The sequence below is a fragment of the Opisthocomus hoazin genome, chromosome 13 (assembly GCF_030867145.1).
Source record: "Opisthocomus hoazin isolate bOpiHoa1 chromosome 13, bOpiHoa1.hap1, whole genome shotgun sequence".
NCBI classification, from domain to species: domain Eukaryota; kingdom Metazoa; phylum Chordata; class Aves; order Opisthocomiformes; family Opisthocomidae; genus Opisthocomus; species Opisthocomus hoazin.
The window spans coordinates 15,282,801-15,299,643 of NC_134426.1; the positions used below are offsets into that span (position 1 = coordinate 15,282,801).

General features: G+C 43.8%; 1 protein-coding gene across 1 annotated transcript in view; it reads left to right on the plus strand.

Annotated features, from left to right (window-relative positions):
• PISD (phosphatidylserine decarboxylase) overlaps window positions 1-16,843 on the plus strand; it is a 30,161-nt gene that overhangs the window by 2,069 nt on the left and 11,249 nt on the right. Inside the window, exons 2-3 of the mRNA XM_075434359.1 lie at window positions 2,748-2,842; window positions 8,003-8,178. Of these exons, the coding sequence (XP_075290474.1) occupies window positions 2,748-2,842; window positions 8,003-8,178 (271 nt within the window). The remainder of the gene's footprint in view (window positions 1-2,747; window positions 2,843-8,002; window positions 8,179-16,843) is intronic.

Genomic DNA, 16,843 nt, shown 5'->3' on the forward strand with positions numbered 1-16,843 from the left:
AAACATACAGTTTCTGCAGCAGTGTGGGATGCTTTTTCTGTCTTGCTAAGGAAATAATAACCCTGGGAGGTGACGCAGCAGTGTGGCATGTTTAGCACCTGGTTACAGGAATCTGTGTTTTGGAGAGGGACTGTCCTGTCACATTTGGGTTAATACAGTGGTTTTAATAGAGATCATGAAGCTGAAGGGCAGAGCAAAATATTACTGATAGCGTGTTATGCGGCTAAGCGAAAACTATAGCTATTTGGCCTTGGCTAACATTAAAGCATTGTTAGCAAGTGTCTACCAGTATCATCATGTGGTTTCGAGACAAGAAATCTGCTATTTGTAGACCCTTCTTCTAAACAGATAATGTCTATGTGTAACTCCGTAGGCACCTGGAATTAGTTCTTAAAATTCTTAATAATCACTTCCTGGAATTGAGTCATCCTAAATGATGCTGCAGTTTGTAAGCTAATGAAGTAATTCTGTCCTCGGCGTGTATCTGATGAAGAGCAGATGAAAGGTCAGAGTGCCGATTGAAGACATCCCAGCTGTGGCATTTGCGTCCTGGGAATGAGTGGGTTGCACAAAGAGCTGCCAGACTGGGTTCTTCCCAAGGGACCAAGCCTGCTGGGGTGAGCACACCACCCCGCTCCTGCCCTGGCTTGGGCCTGCGATCCTGCCTAGCAGCACGACGTGGTGTTGCTGTGCCAACTTCAAGTACTTGTCTAAATGTGCTTGTTTACAGGCTTTGAACAGGAATACTTTTCCAGCCACACCAGCCAGTCTAATAAATGGCATTACTTCTTCACAGAATCCATGACTATTCTATGTACTCTTCCTCCCCCCAGCATGGTGAGGAAGGAGAGATGTGAACCCAATTCCTAAGTGTCTCCTAAGGTAGTTGCTGTTACAGGACCTTCCTAAATGACACACCTGTGTAGCAGCCTGGTGGAGATGGGATAATCCCAAATGCTAAATGATAATTACAAAATTTACCACTGCATTGGCAAGCAGAGTTTTTGATCAGCACGGCTGAATTCAACTTTGTCCAAACACTGCCTTTGGTTGGAAGTAAATACGTTAACCATATTGTTCAAGAAGACAATGATGCTTGTGCTATGTACTTTCCCAGTAAGCAGAGAAATCTTATTTTAACCATTTTTGTTTTCCCCAGCAAAATACAAGCAAATTACTGACCTTAAAGCAGTTTGCATGCTGTTGGGTAAAATTGTTCTGTGTTAAACTGGAAGCACATTTAGAGAGCAGTAACTCTCACCATTTCTAGAATCACTTACTTCAAAAAAAAGATGAAAAAAACAGATTACTAAACATGTAGGCCAGGCCAGTGTATAAAACAAGATGGAATTAGATGATATTAGCTTGCTTTTTTAAGAAGACTGATTGTATTCCCGATTACAAACATTTTATAACTCCAAACGGGCTAAGATCTGATACAAAATGACAACGTAACTAGTTGCCTGAAAAGGGCTGTTGCCGCAAGCAGCACATACAATCACAGAATGTTAGAGGTTGGAAGGGACCTCTGTGGATCATCTGGTCCAACCACCCTGCCAAAGCAGCGTCACCCACAGCAGGCTGCATAGGACCTTGTCTGGGCGGGTCTTGAATATCTCCAGAGAAGGAGACTCCACAACCTCCCTGGGCAACCTGTTCCAGGGCTCTGTCACCCTCAGAGTGAAGAAATTCTTCCTCATGTCCTGCTGGAACTTCCACTGCTTCAGTTTGTGCCCATTGCCCCTTGTCCTGTTGCTGGGCACCACTGAAAAGAGTCTGGCCCCATCCTCCTCACACCCACCCTGCAGATATTTGTAGGCATTTATAAGGTCCCCTCTCAGCCTTCTCTTCTTCAGGCTGAACAAGCCCAGCTCCCTCAGCCTCTCCTCATAGGAGAGATGCTCCAGTCCCCTCACCATCCTCGTAGCCCTCTGCTGGACTCTCTCCAGTACTTCCTTATCTGTCTTGAACTGGGAAGCCCAGCACTGGACACAGTACTCCAGATGGGGCCTCACTAGGGCAGAGAAGAGGGGAAGGGGAACCTCCCTCGACCTGCTGGCCACACTCTTCTTAATGCACCCCAGGATCCCATTGGCCGCCTTGGCAGCCAGGGCACACTGCTGGCTCATGGCCAACTTGTCATCCACCAGCACACCCAGGTCCCTCTCCACAGAGCTGCTCTCCAGCAGGTCAGCCCCAAGCCTGTACTGGTGCATGGGTGGTTCCTCCCCAGGTGCAGGACCCTGCCCTTGCCCTTGTTGAACCTCATCAGGTTCCTCTCTGCCCAACTTTCCAGCCTGTCCAGGTCTCGCTGAATGGCAGCACAGCCTGCCGGTGTATCCACCACTCCTCCCAGTTTGGTGTCATCAGCAAACTTGCTGAGGGTGCACTCTATCTCTTCATCCAGGTCATTGATTAATAAGTTGAACAATACTTGGAGAGTATCACTGTTACAATAGAATTAAGCTCAAGAGGAATGTCAATATTTGGTAAGAAAAACAAAAGATAAAATAGGTGCAATGTTAGTAAGTATCTGCAGGAGCAGTTGGATTGACAGGGGGATTTTTAGGGAAGGAGTAGGCCAGAAGGGAATAGGCTCAGTGGGATTTTTATGATACTTTGAGGAGACTTTTCTCTCAGTGTTATTCAGCTTCTGAATGTAAAATTATTACTACATCGAACTGCTTACATTTGCATTATTGAACATATGTACTTCAGCAACTGTTTCTCGTTTGTTGTATTTGCAGTTTGCTGACGGGCTGTAACTTCCTTATACACAAGAACCTGTGCATTAGAACTGGAGTCCTGCAGAAGCAGCCACCTTCTAGGACATTTTTCAGTGGTAAGTGAAGGCTTGTATCTACCCAGTGTTTTTAAATTCAGGGTTACTCAAAGTTAGACAACTTACAGTCACATATTGATCAATACGAAGTTCTTGAGATGAAAGCGAAGTGTGAGTCCAGCAGCAGAGACCTGTTCAATTCATGGCATTTCCATGAACACCAGGTTGCAAATTATGCTTTACTCCTTTGGTGTTTTGTTTTCCAGAGAGTAAAAGAAGTGTATTTACCTATTTCATAAGATTCCGTGTCAGGTGTTATTCATTGTTTCTCAGCTATTTTGGAATACTTGGATAGCAAATGTTGTAGCAATAAAAATAAATTTAAAAAAAAAACAAAATGAGAAATAATTTCCTTGAAGAAGAGAAGTATTTTGGACAAATAGCTTCCCTAGACATAGTTGAAAGCTTCTTTCTTCTCTCTGAAGTGCCATCAATGCTTTTATAGCACAGTGATTTTATAGGTGTGAGGAGCCTTGCAGAGACACAGAAGATCGGGGCAGCAGCTTAGATGCTGTAGTACCCAGAGCAGTATTGGCTAAAACCGGAAGGGCAGAGCTGATCCTGTCTGGGGGAACATCAGCCCCTCAAATCAGGAATACCTCCATTGGGGCTTATTAACAGGCTATGCAATTGTTTATTTTCTGGGTTTTTTTCCTCATTATTTTTGTTCACTCTCAGGCTGCATTGTACCTGTGTGGTTATTGTAAAGTTACAGGCTTGCTTTGTCATTGTGACATCTGCTGCCCTAATGGTCTCTTTTAATGTACGCCCTTTGAGGGTATTTGCCTTTTTTTAAGCTGCTTTGATACAGTTTCATCTGTTTTGCTGCGATTGTCACTTCCGAACAAACCTGTATAACAGGGCCAGGAGAAAAGGAGCTAGGATAATAAAGTGGACCGCAGCCACATTTCTATTTTCTCTCTTTTTTTTTTTTTTCCTAAGGGAAATCTATATTGGCATCAGTTTCCATCTTCCCAGGCAATTTATGTTTTTTGACAAGTTTGATATTTAATTAATATGTTCAAACATTACAATAGCTGGGCAGCTCTGCATCCTTCATACGTGCCTTATTGTATGTAAATACAATGCAAATACACCTTTTTCATATCATGCCCATCTCAGCACACCTATGAATCAAGCTTTTCCCCTGCGAGCATTTTTGTACAACTTAACAACATACTCCAAACTAGGAGCTAGTCATGTAACAAAAGTGTCATTTTCTTGGCTTCATCAGGTCAGCTGTATGCGAAATGAGGGATTTCATGTTTCCCTGTACTTCCTACTCTCAACAACTGAAGAAAGTAGAATATTTTGTAAAGCAAATTTAATCGGATATACCACGATACTAATAAGAGGTGCTAGAGGAAGGAGGACTCTGGGGAAGAGCATATATAATGGAATCTCTTTACCTGTGGCTTTTAAACTCTGCCAAACATCTGAAATTTTTCTAGTGAAGATGAACTCTGTATAGAAAATTAAAATCCATTAACCATAGGTTATTTTTCTTTAGCTTCTGCACATTACTTAGTTTTCTGAGGAGTCTACAGTTGAAAAATTACTTTTTTAAAGACACAATACAATTTAGCAGAGAGATTCATGTTAGGACAGTGTTTTTATAGCAAAACCCCCCCACTTTTTCGTGAACTAGCTGAGCCAATAGTTCGTGTACTTCCCACACCTACATTGTATCATTCTCTATCATTTTGAAATGTGAAACTTTTTTACATCACTTTAATGGTTTTGCATTTTTAAGTGTTCTGTTGCTCTAGCGTGTTTCTAGCAGGACAGCACAGCCAAGCAGCAGGCCAGGCATGCTTGTATCTTTCTTTTGCTGGACAATGTCATGAAGGTGATGTGAAAGAGTCTGCGTGGATGTTGGCTGAGAGATCTTTGTAATAGCATAGTCATGAATAATGAGCCTGACAGCTAAAATGATATCCGTTGTCAACATGAAAGCCGGTGAAATAATGTTAGACATAAAGTGACGGACTGAGAAGGCCAACATCAAGCTTTATATATAATGGATGATAAGAAAGTAGCAGCGCATACCAGGTGGGAATTTGTTGAAAACTGTTCAACTGTATTGCCTGCTTTGGAGTGCAACTCTTATCAGCTGTTCGCCGTGGGAAGTCTGAGGAATTTGGACGTCAGCGGTTTAACAGGCCTGTAAGAAAGAAAAAGTATAAGTATCCTCTTGTATTTCAATCTCTACTTGTGATTTTAAGAAGTCAGGAAATCAAAGTAGGTTTACATGAAAAGTTTGAGACCTGATTAAAAAGATGCTTGCACTTGGAGTTACTCTAGCTGGATAATGCTATGAAGTTCAAATATTGTTGTTTGGTTTTAATACTTGTTTGTAAACTTTAGTATATGTGTTGTCATATACTAGTCTAACAACTGCATGCAGTCCTCAATTTTTGCTTCCTTGCCAGATGAAGTATTGATCCTATTTCTGTAATCATTTCTTTGGGTTAATTTGCCTCTCCAAATCCTTTGTCTGGCATGTCATATATGCATATTTCATTATTCAAAAATATGCTTACATAGATTAATAGAAACAGCAGCTCTTTGTTGTCCAGAAATCAAAATTAGTCCTTATGAAAAAAAATCTAGGAAGCTGAGACACACAGTGCAATATTGTTGATCACATGGAAGAAAAGGTCATTTGAAGTAAGCTTTGAGTTTTGAATAAATTTTTTAGCCAGCCATTTTCTAATCCATTGATATTTCAAATTCTGATTTGGATTTAAATCTAGATGACTTGCAAATGATGTCATTAGGAAGAGAAGATAACTCTTCTTTAGTTTTATCTGTGCCCCTTACAATGGCTTGCTTTGAAGTGTTTGTATCCTTTCCTAGAAGAAATTCTTAGTTTGTTCAGAGTAACAAAGCAATATTTATATCGTTGCATCTGATTGCTTAGACTAGAGCATGCCTTCGACTGTGCAGTTTGCTTTCTCATCATGCATTTTGTTGATGTTTTTGAGGGAACGAGTCTTTTTCATCTGTTCCAGAGGAGGAAATTGTGACTTGCTTTTTATTCTCGTTTGCTGAATATACTCAGTGTTTAAAAGAAATCTGAAAAAAGTTAGCCTTATCTGTAAGGAGTTCAGATTTAGGGTTCAAAGCATCTAAAAGTACGAAATTGGTATGTTGAAGTCCTACAGCTTTTTCCTCTTGTCCTGGGCTTGTTTCTACTGGCTCATGTGCCACGACACGAGCTTTCCTCACGTTTGCATGCTGCGTGCTGGGGAGCTGCAGCAGTGTCAGTATCATGAGAGAACGTGGTGTTCATCTGAACTCTCTGAACAGCACGAACTGCCTGAGCATGGTTTTGTTGCCAGAATCAGTAACTAATCTTTTTGTCTTGGAGTTTGTAAACCTGTGTGAGTTTTGTTCATATCTGAAAGGTGTGGAATTTTATTTTGTCAGGGCAAAAAAAGCTTAACAGTGGCGTGTTAGATGTCTTTGCCAATGATCATGTTTTGGATACCAGTTACAGAAGTGCTGTTGTATTAATGCTGGAGATAGGGAAAAGTCAACTCTTCATATCATTTATCAACAAATTAAATTGTGTTTGCTGTGGCTTGTGGAACATCAAGTGCTTTGTTCTCTAGCACAGGAAGAGAAGCGTTCACATCAGTGTAATCGATAGAGTCTCTTGAAGCAGAAACAGCCTCTCCCTGGATACGAACCAGAAAGAGCTGTTCCCGCTGAGGAGTGTTGGTTTGGGAATTTGCAAAGCGCTGGTGAAGTAGCTGAGCAGCTTTGCTAACCAAAGATGTGGTGGGAAGGGAGTTACAGGCTTCAGGGCCAAAGAGTATCGTTGGCCTTGTTTGTTTGTTGTTATGGGGCTTTTGTCCCAGTAAGAATAAAGCTGTTTTCATATTATGATTTAACTTAAGACATATAATTTAAACAATTTTTAAAATCACATACGTAGGAAAGAAATGAGCAAAAATATTATTTTGGTAAAACAATATGTGAGCAAGAATTAATTACTTTTATTGGGATTTTTTTGCAGCATCCTGGATGAAGAATAGCCGAATGCTTGTAATCACTCTACTACTTCGAGCTAAAGCTTCCCAGATTGCTGAGCCATTATGCTTTGTCTCTATGGGTGCCTAGAAATAGATTCGGTGTTTACTGAATTCATTTGGCTGTTAATGCATCCTTCCACCCGTCAAACCCTAAAAACCCTAAGCCTGACATAGATGGAACAAGATATAGTCCATTGGTTTTGATTCCAGCTCATCCATGTTAATGATTGTTGTGGAAATGACACCAATCAGTATGCGAGAATTAATTCTTTTGGGCATTTTCTCTGTCTGGTAGTGACTTTTACGCTCATTGCTGAGAACTTTCAGACTGACTGTAGTGCAGATGGAAGCAGCACGGTCTAATAGTGATTTAGCCCGTTAAGCCTGAACATACTTGTTTTCTCTGAAGATTTTGCGAGGGAAATACTTCCCACCGCTGTGACTGCTCTGTGCGGCTGTCCTGTTACTTAGTGACTGTGCAGTGTGCATGTATCTCACAGGTGATGTACAAGGCTTGCGTTATGCAGGAGGAGCTTGGTAGTTCTCAGTAGAAATAGATGTAATACTAGACTTTTTTTTTCCATGTGGTGACCTGTATTACAGCAGAAATGTGACGATTATCCTGTTTACCAAGCCTACACTAAAGCAAGTCGTCATTTCCTTCCCTCTTCCAGTTAGCTGTACAATTTGGGGATTCCCTAACTATAATGAAAGCTTTAATGACTGAGAAGCATGAAGTTCCACAGTACTACAACATGGGAGATCTCATAGTTGGAAAGTATTATAAAAGTCCAGAGGCAAATTCATGAGAAAACCAGTCCCATGGTTCTTTCAGGCAGCTCACTATATATATTTTGGGGGGAAGAACGTTGGAGGGATGTGGTAGGGAGAGGTGGATGAGGTTAAAAACACAGGTGACCCGTTAGTGTTTGTCAGCTGAGTTTCAGTAACTTGGTAAGCTGCAGGAACTGGAATACCTAGGAGCATCTGTACGTACCTTCTGTGTCATAGATTTCTGATGACATTTTCATCACCTAAGCTGACATCCCTCACTGCACATCATAGCTTTTTCTTTACAGTGTAGTTCTCTTTCCTGAAGTCTGTTTTTCTTCTGTTACAGACAGGAAGAAGCTTCATACTGCTTCGGTAGGGCAAGTCTTCCGCCTGCGCCCCTTCCATGTTCTCGTAGCTACAGGTGGGGGATATGCAGGATACAGAAAATACGAGGATTACAAGTCGGAACAGCTGGAGAAGAGGGGCATAGAAGTGCCTGTGAAGCTTGCGAGTGAGTGGGAGGTAAGAAACTTGGGGCAATTTTGCTTCTGCCACGTTTGATGCTAAGCTCCTTTGCTTTCATTCCAACAAGGAAATGTTTATGTTGTCCTCTACTGCCAATGCATTTTTGACAAATCATGGAACTAAAGTTTCTATCACTGAAGTAACTATTTTGTCTGAAGTCAATATAATGATACATTAGGAACTGCTGGCGTCTCCTGCATCTTTTAGTACAGCTGACACCTTATTTCTTTAAATACTTGTCAAATCAGAGGTAGAGGGGATAGTTAATCAAGAGCTTGTATTACGTATTTTGAATAAAAAGATATTTGATATACATTGAATCATTCAGATTGAAGTCATGTAGTCCAACCTCCTGCTTAAAGCAGGGCCAACACTGAATTCACACCAGGTTACTCAGGGCTTTGTCCATGTGGGTCTTAAAAGTTTCCAAGGATAGATGCCACAGTGTCTCTGGACAGCCTGTTCCAATGCTTAATTATCCTCCTGTTGTCCCAAAACCTGGGGTTCATTTACCCAGTGTGCGAAACGCCAATACACACACAGAGCAGGGGTATTTTATTGCATATATATGCAGATATGGGTGTCTGTCCCAAGACAGCACACCAAGCTTCCAAATCAACTGTTATTTATACACAAAGCATTAACATATTAAAGTTCCTAATACGTATGTATTGTTATTCTATTAAAAGATTGGTTAAGGTCTCTTTGCCTAGCATGTAAATTAGTGTGCGTGCTCAGTTGTTCTTCTTAAACTTCATCATCTGGGTCGGTGGTATCGTTGGTGTAGGTGGTCCGTGAGTTGGTGGTTGTGATTTCCCCCTGCCAGAATTACCTTTCCCCTAGTTACCTGCTTCTTTTTGGCAAGTCTAAGCATTTCTTCATGGTTTACTAGCTGAGCTAGTAATATATCAATTAACTTCTGCATCTGCTGCTTATTAGACAAAGGCACATTGTTTAGGTAAGATTAATTTCTTGTCTGGCTTTAAACCAGCAGGGGTAGAGCTAAACAATGGACGTGTCTAGCAGTAGTGTCTCAGGACAGCTTAGTTCGGATAACACTCCCAGTGAAAAATATTTTCCTTATATTCAGTTAGAACCTTCTGTGTTTCAGTTTATGGCTGCTATCTCTCCATCTCCCTCAGTAAAGAGCCTGGTTCCATCTTCTCGGTAATCTGTTCTTGGGTGTTGGAAGGCTGTGGTTAGGTTCCTCCTAAGTCTTCTCCAGGCTTAACAAGCCCAATACCCTTAGCCCATCCTTGTAGGCTGTGTGCTGCAGCCCTTTGACCATGCTGGTGGCCCTTCACTGGACATGCTCAAGTCGATCAACATCTTCCCTGATCCTAAGAAACTGGCCATGGTATTCCAGATGTGGTCTAACGTGCACAGAGTAAAAGGGAATGACGTTCCCTTGGCTTCTGCTCCTCTGTGCTGTTGGCCTTCATCACTGCCAAGGCACGGTGCAGGCTCATCTTCAACCTACTGTCCACTTGCACTCCTGAGAGAGCGTAAGCCATGCCACCTGCGGCAACTGATGGAGCTGCGGCTCTGCTTAGTGCAACGCATGTTCTCATTTTCCCCACCTTGCGTTTGCAAGGTAGCAAATTAAGCACATTATGCAATTTACAGAATTAAATACAGAAATTGAAATAGCCAAGGCTAAAGTTATGTATCATAAAATTCAAAAAAACATTCAGTGCTGAGTCTTTTTGTTCTAGTAGTTCTGGCTACGGGTGCAGCTTGTGCAGCAGTTGTGGGGTTTATCTTCTCATGAGCTGCTCAGTCTGTGCTCCTTTTGGCACTTTGGGTTACTTCCTTTATGCCTGAAAGCCTTATATACTTTACAAGGAAGCTGAGACAGAATTAATACCTAGTTAATAAAAATCTGCCTGTTTTCTTTGTGAATATATAGCAAGACCCTTTTTTCATAGGTAACACCTGTGTCTGTAATGGGTCTTGCTGATGCTAAGGGATTTCTGCCTTTTCCTTCTGGATTCCCAGGAGTTTAGAAATTACTGTGGAATTGCAGTATGTGTTCAGATTCATAGGTCAAATATCCATTGCAGCATTAAAGTAAGGAATACTTGATAACTTCCTATAACTGCTGTTACTCCTTTGAAATATTAAGTGCGTTGTACAATTCTTGTGTTAGACAGTTCAAAGTGCATGTGGTATTCTTCCGCACAGCCAGGTGAGTGCCTGCTTCAGTGCCGTTTCTGAAGGCAAGGAGTTAAAAATTGTAGGATTGTAGGATTGTGTAGGAGATGCTTCGGTATGACCTTTAGCATCCCGTTTCTTTGCATTCCTGAGCACACTTCCAGTTTGTGAGTGGTTTGGCCACATGCCTGCGGGGGACGGGGCTGGAATCCCTAAATTCATTTTCACTAGTGACCCAAATCAGATATGATCCGGACAGTCCAGATGCTAACAGCTTAGGCTGTGATAGCCCCTGAGGAATTTGCCTGTAAATCTGTCTTCGATGTATTCTTTCCTTGTTGAAGCTTCTTTCAAACAGGTTTTATGTTCTGATTAAAAAAAGAACTGGTAAGTGTCCATGGAGTGTTTATTTAAAAAGGCAATGTCAATTCAGTTTGATACTCAAGAACACATGTTTTCTTTGTTATTGTTCGTACTTCTAGGTATGAAATTGAGTAATTCCCTTTGTAGATTGGCTTGCTTTCATTATAGGGATATGCTGGTTTGTTACTATTTCATGGTTATTTGGTGAAGCTGCTTCTGAAGTGTTGCTTCTGATTAAACGCTGTAAAGGATTTGTCTTTTGCAGTGGGGAATCACACAAAGAATTTCAAACTGATAAGCAGGGCTCCAAATGCAGCAGATACTAGTCGGAGACACTAACAAAGTTTCCTAGTCCTTCCTGATGTGCTTAAGTTCTGTCGAATGCTTCTGTGGGAGGGAAAGAAAGCTTGATGGTTAAAAGAGAAATTGTGTTCAGACGTTGCAAGAAATACTCCAAACAATGCAGGATTCAAGAAAAATAAGAGCTGCATTGTTCTTTCCTATTGGAAAGTGGGGAGTCTTTTTTGCTGACGTGTCGTTTTCCATTCTGGTTTTTGCATCCCTGGAAGCACACTTAGGAGTCTGGCAAAGAGGGGTGTCGCCTTGTTGTTAGAGCAGAATAAGGCTTTGCATAGGCAAAAAGAGACCACGTGTGATTAAATGGGCTTTGAAAGAGTGGTATAGAACAAGAAACTGCTGTGCAGGCCCTTGCTGCCGAGCCTGCTGCTGTGAAGTTCTGATTCCCCAGCACCAACCTCGTGTTCTCGTGAGCCCATGCACCATCTTCCACCCGACAGCTCTGTGTGTAAGGCGGGTTCCCTTGCTCCTGGGCAGAAGACAGAGCTGAAACAGGTGATCATCACCGTGTTGTGCAAGCAGGGAATCTCTCCCTGTTGCAGAGGTGCATAGCGGTATCCTCACAGACGTGTGCATAGTTTTTGATTGGATTAAAAAGAGTATACTCCTATATGTTTTTGCTTTGCTCAAGCTTCATAAAAGAATGGGGGAAAAAAACGAATCTGGTTTAAGTCAAGTGTCTCTTAAGTTTTTCCACAGGGAAACACAAAACTGTTGTTTCTTTAGTATAAACTTTTTCTTCCTGTAATTTTCTTAGAGTCATTGTGCAACTAATAGCTTGAGCCGATTAACGCCTTAGTGTGTCTCCTACTGTGAATACCAGTGAGGATCAGCTTTCATTTAATTAGATGAGGTAAAGCAGAGGGCTTGGAGGGAGACAGGTAGACTTATCAGATGGATGGAAGCTTATTGTTTCAAATCCTTGCTGTCACAGCACATTTCCTGGCTGGGATCTGCATGCATAGCAAGCCATTCAGATGCTAGCCAGAGGCATTTTGCCTCTTCTCACCTGAGCACTGGGGCAGTGTTGACACAGGATCAAAGAATTGCTATGGGAAACAAACCTCGGCCAAAGAGTGTGTTTGGACGAGCAGAGTGACCAGATGGACAAGAGTTTTTCTCTAGAGAGAGGAATTTCTGGTAGCTGTCCTTTGCTTCCAGAGTTTGTTCTGTTTTGTGCAAGCAGATAGCAGTGTTTGCTGGAGTGACATGCACCAGAAAGAATGCGGTGAACCTCTAAGGGAAGTGAGCTGCAGTGACATCTGATAAGACAGATGACAGATTAATACACGGTTCTGTCCTGTTCGAACCTCAGCTTATTGTCATGGGCCACAGGTTTTAAAAGCAGCTTAACACAATGGGGAAGTGCTTGAGTGTAGGATTAGGATCTTGGTTCTCAGAGGTAGGAACAACACAGTCTTTCCTATTGATATTAAAAACTGCTCGTATTTGTGTGTAACGGAGGATACTGGATGCTGTTTTGGCAGTACAGTAGAGAAGGTGCTTTTCTTGGCCCAGAGGAGACAGACATTTAGTATTATGTTAAGAGGTGTGCATCAAGTAGACGGAAGAGCTAGTAACGGAAAAATCTCTAAATATTTTTTTTTAAATCCAATTTTGGAAGAATGAAACACAACCTCCCGTTTGTTGGTCTCTTATTCTTCATTCTTGCTCCCATGTTCTGGTGTTTGGAGCCTTGTGTTGAGCAAACATGCAATTGCAAAAAAAAATCTCACAGAGTGGCCCAATGCACGTGACAAAGGTGGCCAGAAAGTGTTAAAATGGGTGAAATCTCAGCATCGAAATACGTGAAGGGTGTGATGGTGCACGCTTCTCTCGGCTGTCCCGGAACACCGAGCTGAGTAGAACCAGTATTTTTTTAAATCCGACCATCGAGGTGGCTTTTTGCCCTGGTCAGCCTGTTGTGCCTCGTACAGCCTCCCGAGCGGCTCCCTGGGATGACGGGGCCGGGCCAGGCGCAGCCTCCCGGCAAGCTGGGCCCCGCACGGCGGTCCCCGGGCCGCCTTCTCCCTGCCCCGGGCCGGTGGCTCCGCGGGGGACGGAGCGGTGCCGGGGGGCAGCTCCTCTCCCCCCTCTCGCCCGGCCCGGCTCCTCCTCCGAGGGGGCCGGGGCCCCGCGGGCGGGCCGCTCCGCAGCGCCAGTGGCTGCCGGGTGGGGCGGGGGAGGGCCGCCGGCACCGCGCCGCTTCCTTAAGGCCGCGCCCGGGCGGCCGCGGGAGCGCGGGGCGGCGGCGGGAGGTAGGTGGGGGCCTGGCGGGGGGGGGACACGGACCGGCTCGGTGGGCTCCGCGCGGGTGACGCGTCTGCAGACTGCTCCCCGAGGGCCGGGCCGCGCCGGGTGCGGGGGGAGTGCGTTGGTCTCTGGCTCGGTGGGCGTTGCGGGAGGGGGGTTCCGGCGTCTCGGCGCTCCGGTCGGTGACGGCGCTTGCAGAGCAAGGGGCCTGCTGGGGCAGCGGGGCGCGGCTCCCGCCCGGCGCTGCCTGCCCGCGGGGGGCCCGGTGCGGAGCAGCGCCGGCTCGGCGGGTATCGCACGCCAAAATGCGTGCGGGTTTTTGTTTTTTAAAGATGCGATGGAAAATATTACTGCAAAACAGTGAAACGATACAGTGTATTTCAGGTGTCAGCAATCTTCGTGTCACTTCGCAAAAGTAAATAAACTTTTTGCCTTGCTTCACAGAAGAGATCTTTGAGACTATATGGCAGGCTTCTCCCACAGAATTCAGGTTTAAGTTTAAAAAAACAGCCGACCTTTTATGGCTAGCTTAAAATACCACTTCCTTTCCCCCCCCCCCCCCCCCCGTAGAATGCAACTGAAACAGCAATGTAAAATTAGGGGAAAACCCAGCAAAAGTTTTTTCTGCATAAATTAGGAAAAAATGCAGAAAGGCTTCTTCGTATGAAAAGCAAAGAATTTTCTAAACTAAGGCTGGCTAAAGCGGAGCACGGTACGTTTCATTAGCCGGCACCAGTGAGGCTGCGGAAAGCGGTGCGGTGGGCCAACTCTTCCCCGGCCAAGCTGGAAGCGAAGGCGCGACTCGGAAAACACGTGGCCTTGGCAGACGCAGACGCTGCACTCGGCTTTTTCCCAGCAGCGTGAGAGCGGTTTGTGGCGCTCTCGGAGTTCAGCAGCTCCTGACGGGGTGTGGAGCATCCAGTGTTTCTCTGGCCGGGCTGGCTCCAGAGAAGGTTGGGTGGGAGTGGGGATTACGTGTCTGAAATTAAACGGATGCTGCTGGGAAAGGAACGGGAACTTTAATAAACAGTCACCGAGTGCCTCTCCCCTGATTGCGAGGAGTTATTTTTGCTGGCACTTAAATAGAATACAGCATTTGGATTCACACGGTGCATTTTTTAAAGGGTAGTTCTGTTACTAACTGTAGAAAGTGTGACCAGAGGACTCTGAGCACTCAGCTAGCGCATTCCAAGCCTAATGATTCATGCTTATGATTTCAAACTGAGACTGCAGGTTTGAAGTTCAGCTGCATATTAGTCTTTCTTGCAAATGCCTTGCTGTATTATTTATTAAAACTTGAGGGAAGGGCTTGAGGTAGTAATGACAAGTAATTAAATGGGGTCACTGGATTTGATGCTTATTTGAGCTGACGGCAGAATGGTGGTGCATAGCTGGCAGATTAGCAGTTCTCTATTAGATAATAATTATCTAGGGATTTATACCTGCTGGCAGCTGCTTCTTTTGTTTACCTCACCTGGATTCTGGGTGAGTTCAGACAGGTGGGGCAGTCTGCTACTGATGTCCAACCTCTTACAAACCATCCTTGGTTTGGTGGTGCCGCCTGCATCACAAGAAGTCCAGCTATTGAGATGCCATTATACGGGTTCCTCTGTCACAAGCTGGTTGGGCAGCAGTTCTTGTTCCTTTCCCCTTGGAAAGTAGGTAAACTGAGGGTGGACTTGTCATTTCAGCCTTGTCGCACTGTAGGAACTGTACGTTGCTTCTGGGGCCGCTGCAAGACGGACAGCATATATGTCAGTGTTTAAGCAGGACTCGGGTATTTGCATCTTGGTGAATGTAAAGAGGTCAGTAGACCAGAAGTTAAGAGAAACAGAGGTGGTCTTACTCATCTGAACTGAGTATTTTGAAGAATTGGAGAAAAAAAGCTTCTAACACCAATATTTCTCCCTTCCTGGAGAGGAATCTCTCTTGCACGACATTTTTTTGTCTTGAATTACAGGCACACTGCCTTGGGGTGTAGAGCATTTCAATGTTCATTTGTTTTTAGGGAGCAGGTGAGCTATTTAAGTTGTTCCATGCTTTCATAGAATCAGGCTTGTTCAATCGAGAATATAGTAATTTCTTGAAAACGTTTTGGGGGATAAAACTGAATTTCTGCTGAAAGAGCATGTGGGTTTACCTCCCTTATGCTTAACGGAAGAGTACTGAAGAAAATGTAGATAAGACTTCTGTTTGCTCTGTTATCTTTCTGCAAACTGACGCATAGGTGAATGTCCTCGGAGTAGATCAGGCCGGGAGCAGGGTGCCAGCCGGGGCTGCAGGCGCGCGGCCCGGCCGGGTGCTGGCAGGGCAGGCTGCGGGTCAGGGTGCTCTGCCTGCACCCGCCTGCCCTCGCCAGCGCCGAACGAACTCTCCACAGTTTGTGGAGATGGTGTGTTCGGTGTGAAAACGATCTTCATCTTGGTCTGATTAAGTGCCTTTTGAAACAATGGTGTCAATTTAGCTTGTTTCTATTTAAAATTTAGTATTTAATGGTAATTTCTAATGTTCCTGGCAAATCAAGATAAATGGCTCCCCTGTGCTCCTCGTTGGTTTTCTTTGAATTTTGGTTGGATTTGAAGTAGCTGCTTTCATCATTTTGCTATGCAGATGGCTTCATTTCTGTTGTGTAGGAGTTTCTTGTGCCAGCCAGAGAAAGACTGAATGATATTTTAAATAGGAAAACAAAAATGTTGGCGCAGGGCTCGGGGAGGAAGGAGTATGTTTTGAGTGCTTTCAGTTGATCTTAAATTTACCTTCTTTCAATCAACTGGATTTTTTTTTCTAATATGCAATTGTTAAAATTGAGCTTAAACAACATGCACACAGGTCGTGAAACTTCTGAGATATAGAACACTACATGGCAGTTTTCTTCCTGGAAAAAAATACTCTAATGCAGGGACTCCCGAGGCGTTTCTAGGGAGTATCTGTAATATTTGGGGTTGAAGGCCAACCAAAATACATGGTTCTTGTTAGAATATTTTCCTTTTGAGGCCTGAGTAGGATGCCATTAGCTAGTTAATTCTAGCTTTTCCTGCTGGCCCTCCCACTTCTCCCGCCTCATCCCTAATAGAATACAACCCTTTCCCTCACATCAGAGCACCAGTGCTCTTTTTGATCTACTCTATTAGGTGTACAGCTTTCATGGTGTTTACAGAGCTTTGGAAACAAGGACTTACATATTTTTAAACCCAGACTTTAACAGAAAACGTAAGGGAAATGGATAGCCACCAGAGAGTTAGCCCCTAAACTGTTCTGGGTATGTGGTTTTATCTTGAGGTGAGATGTAGCTAGCTGACTTCCACTTTCTGAACCAGGGGTCTGGTTTCAAGCTCCCTTAGCAATCCAAATCCAGTCACAGGAGACGCAGAACATCTCAATTTGAGATGTGGTCTGCAGGGCCTGAGAGGGAAATTTCTCTCTATGTACATTCAGAATGCTCAGATAGAAATGCTGCAGCCTTTTGTCGTTAAAAAAAACCACAAAACAAAACCAAAACAGCTTCCTTTCCACGGTTTGTATTTTAGTTCTACTG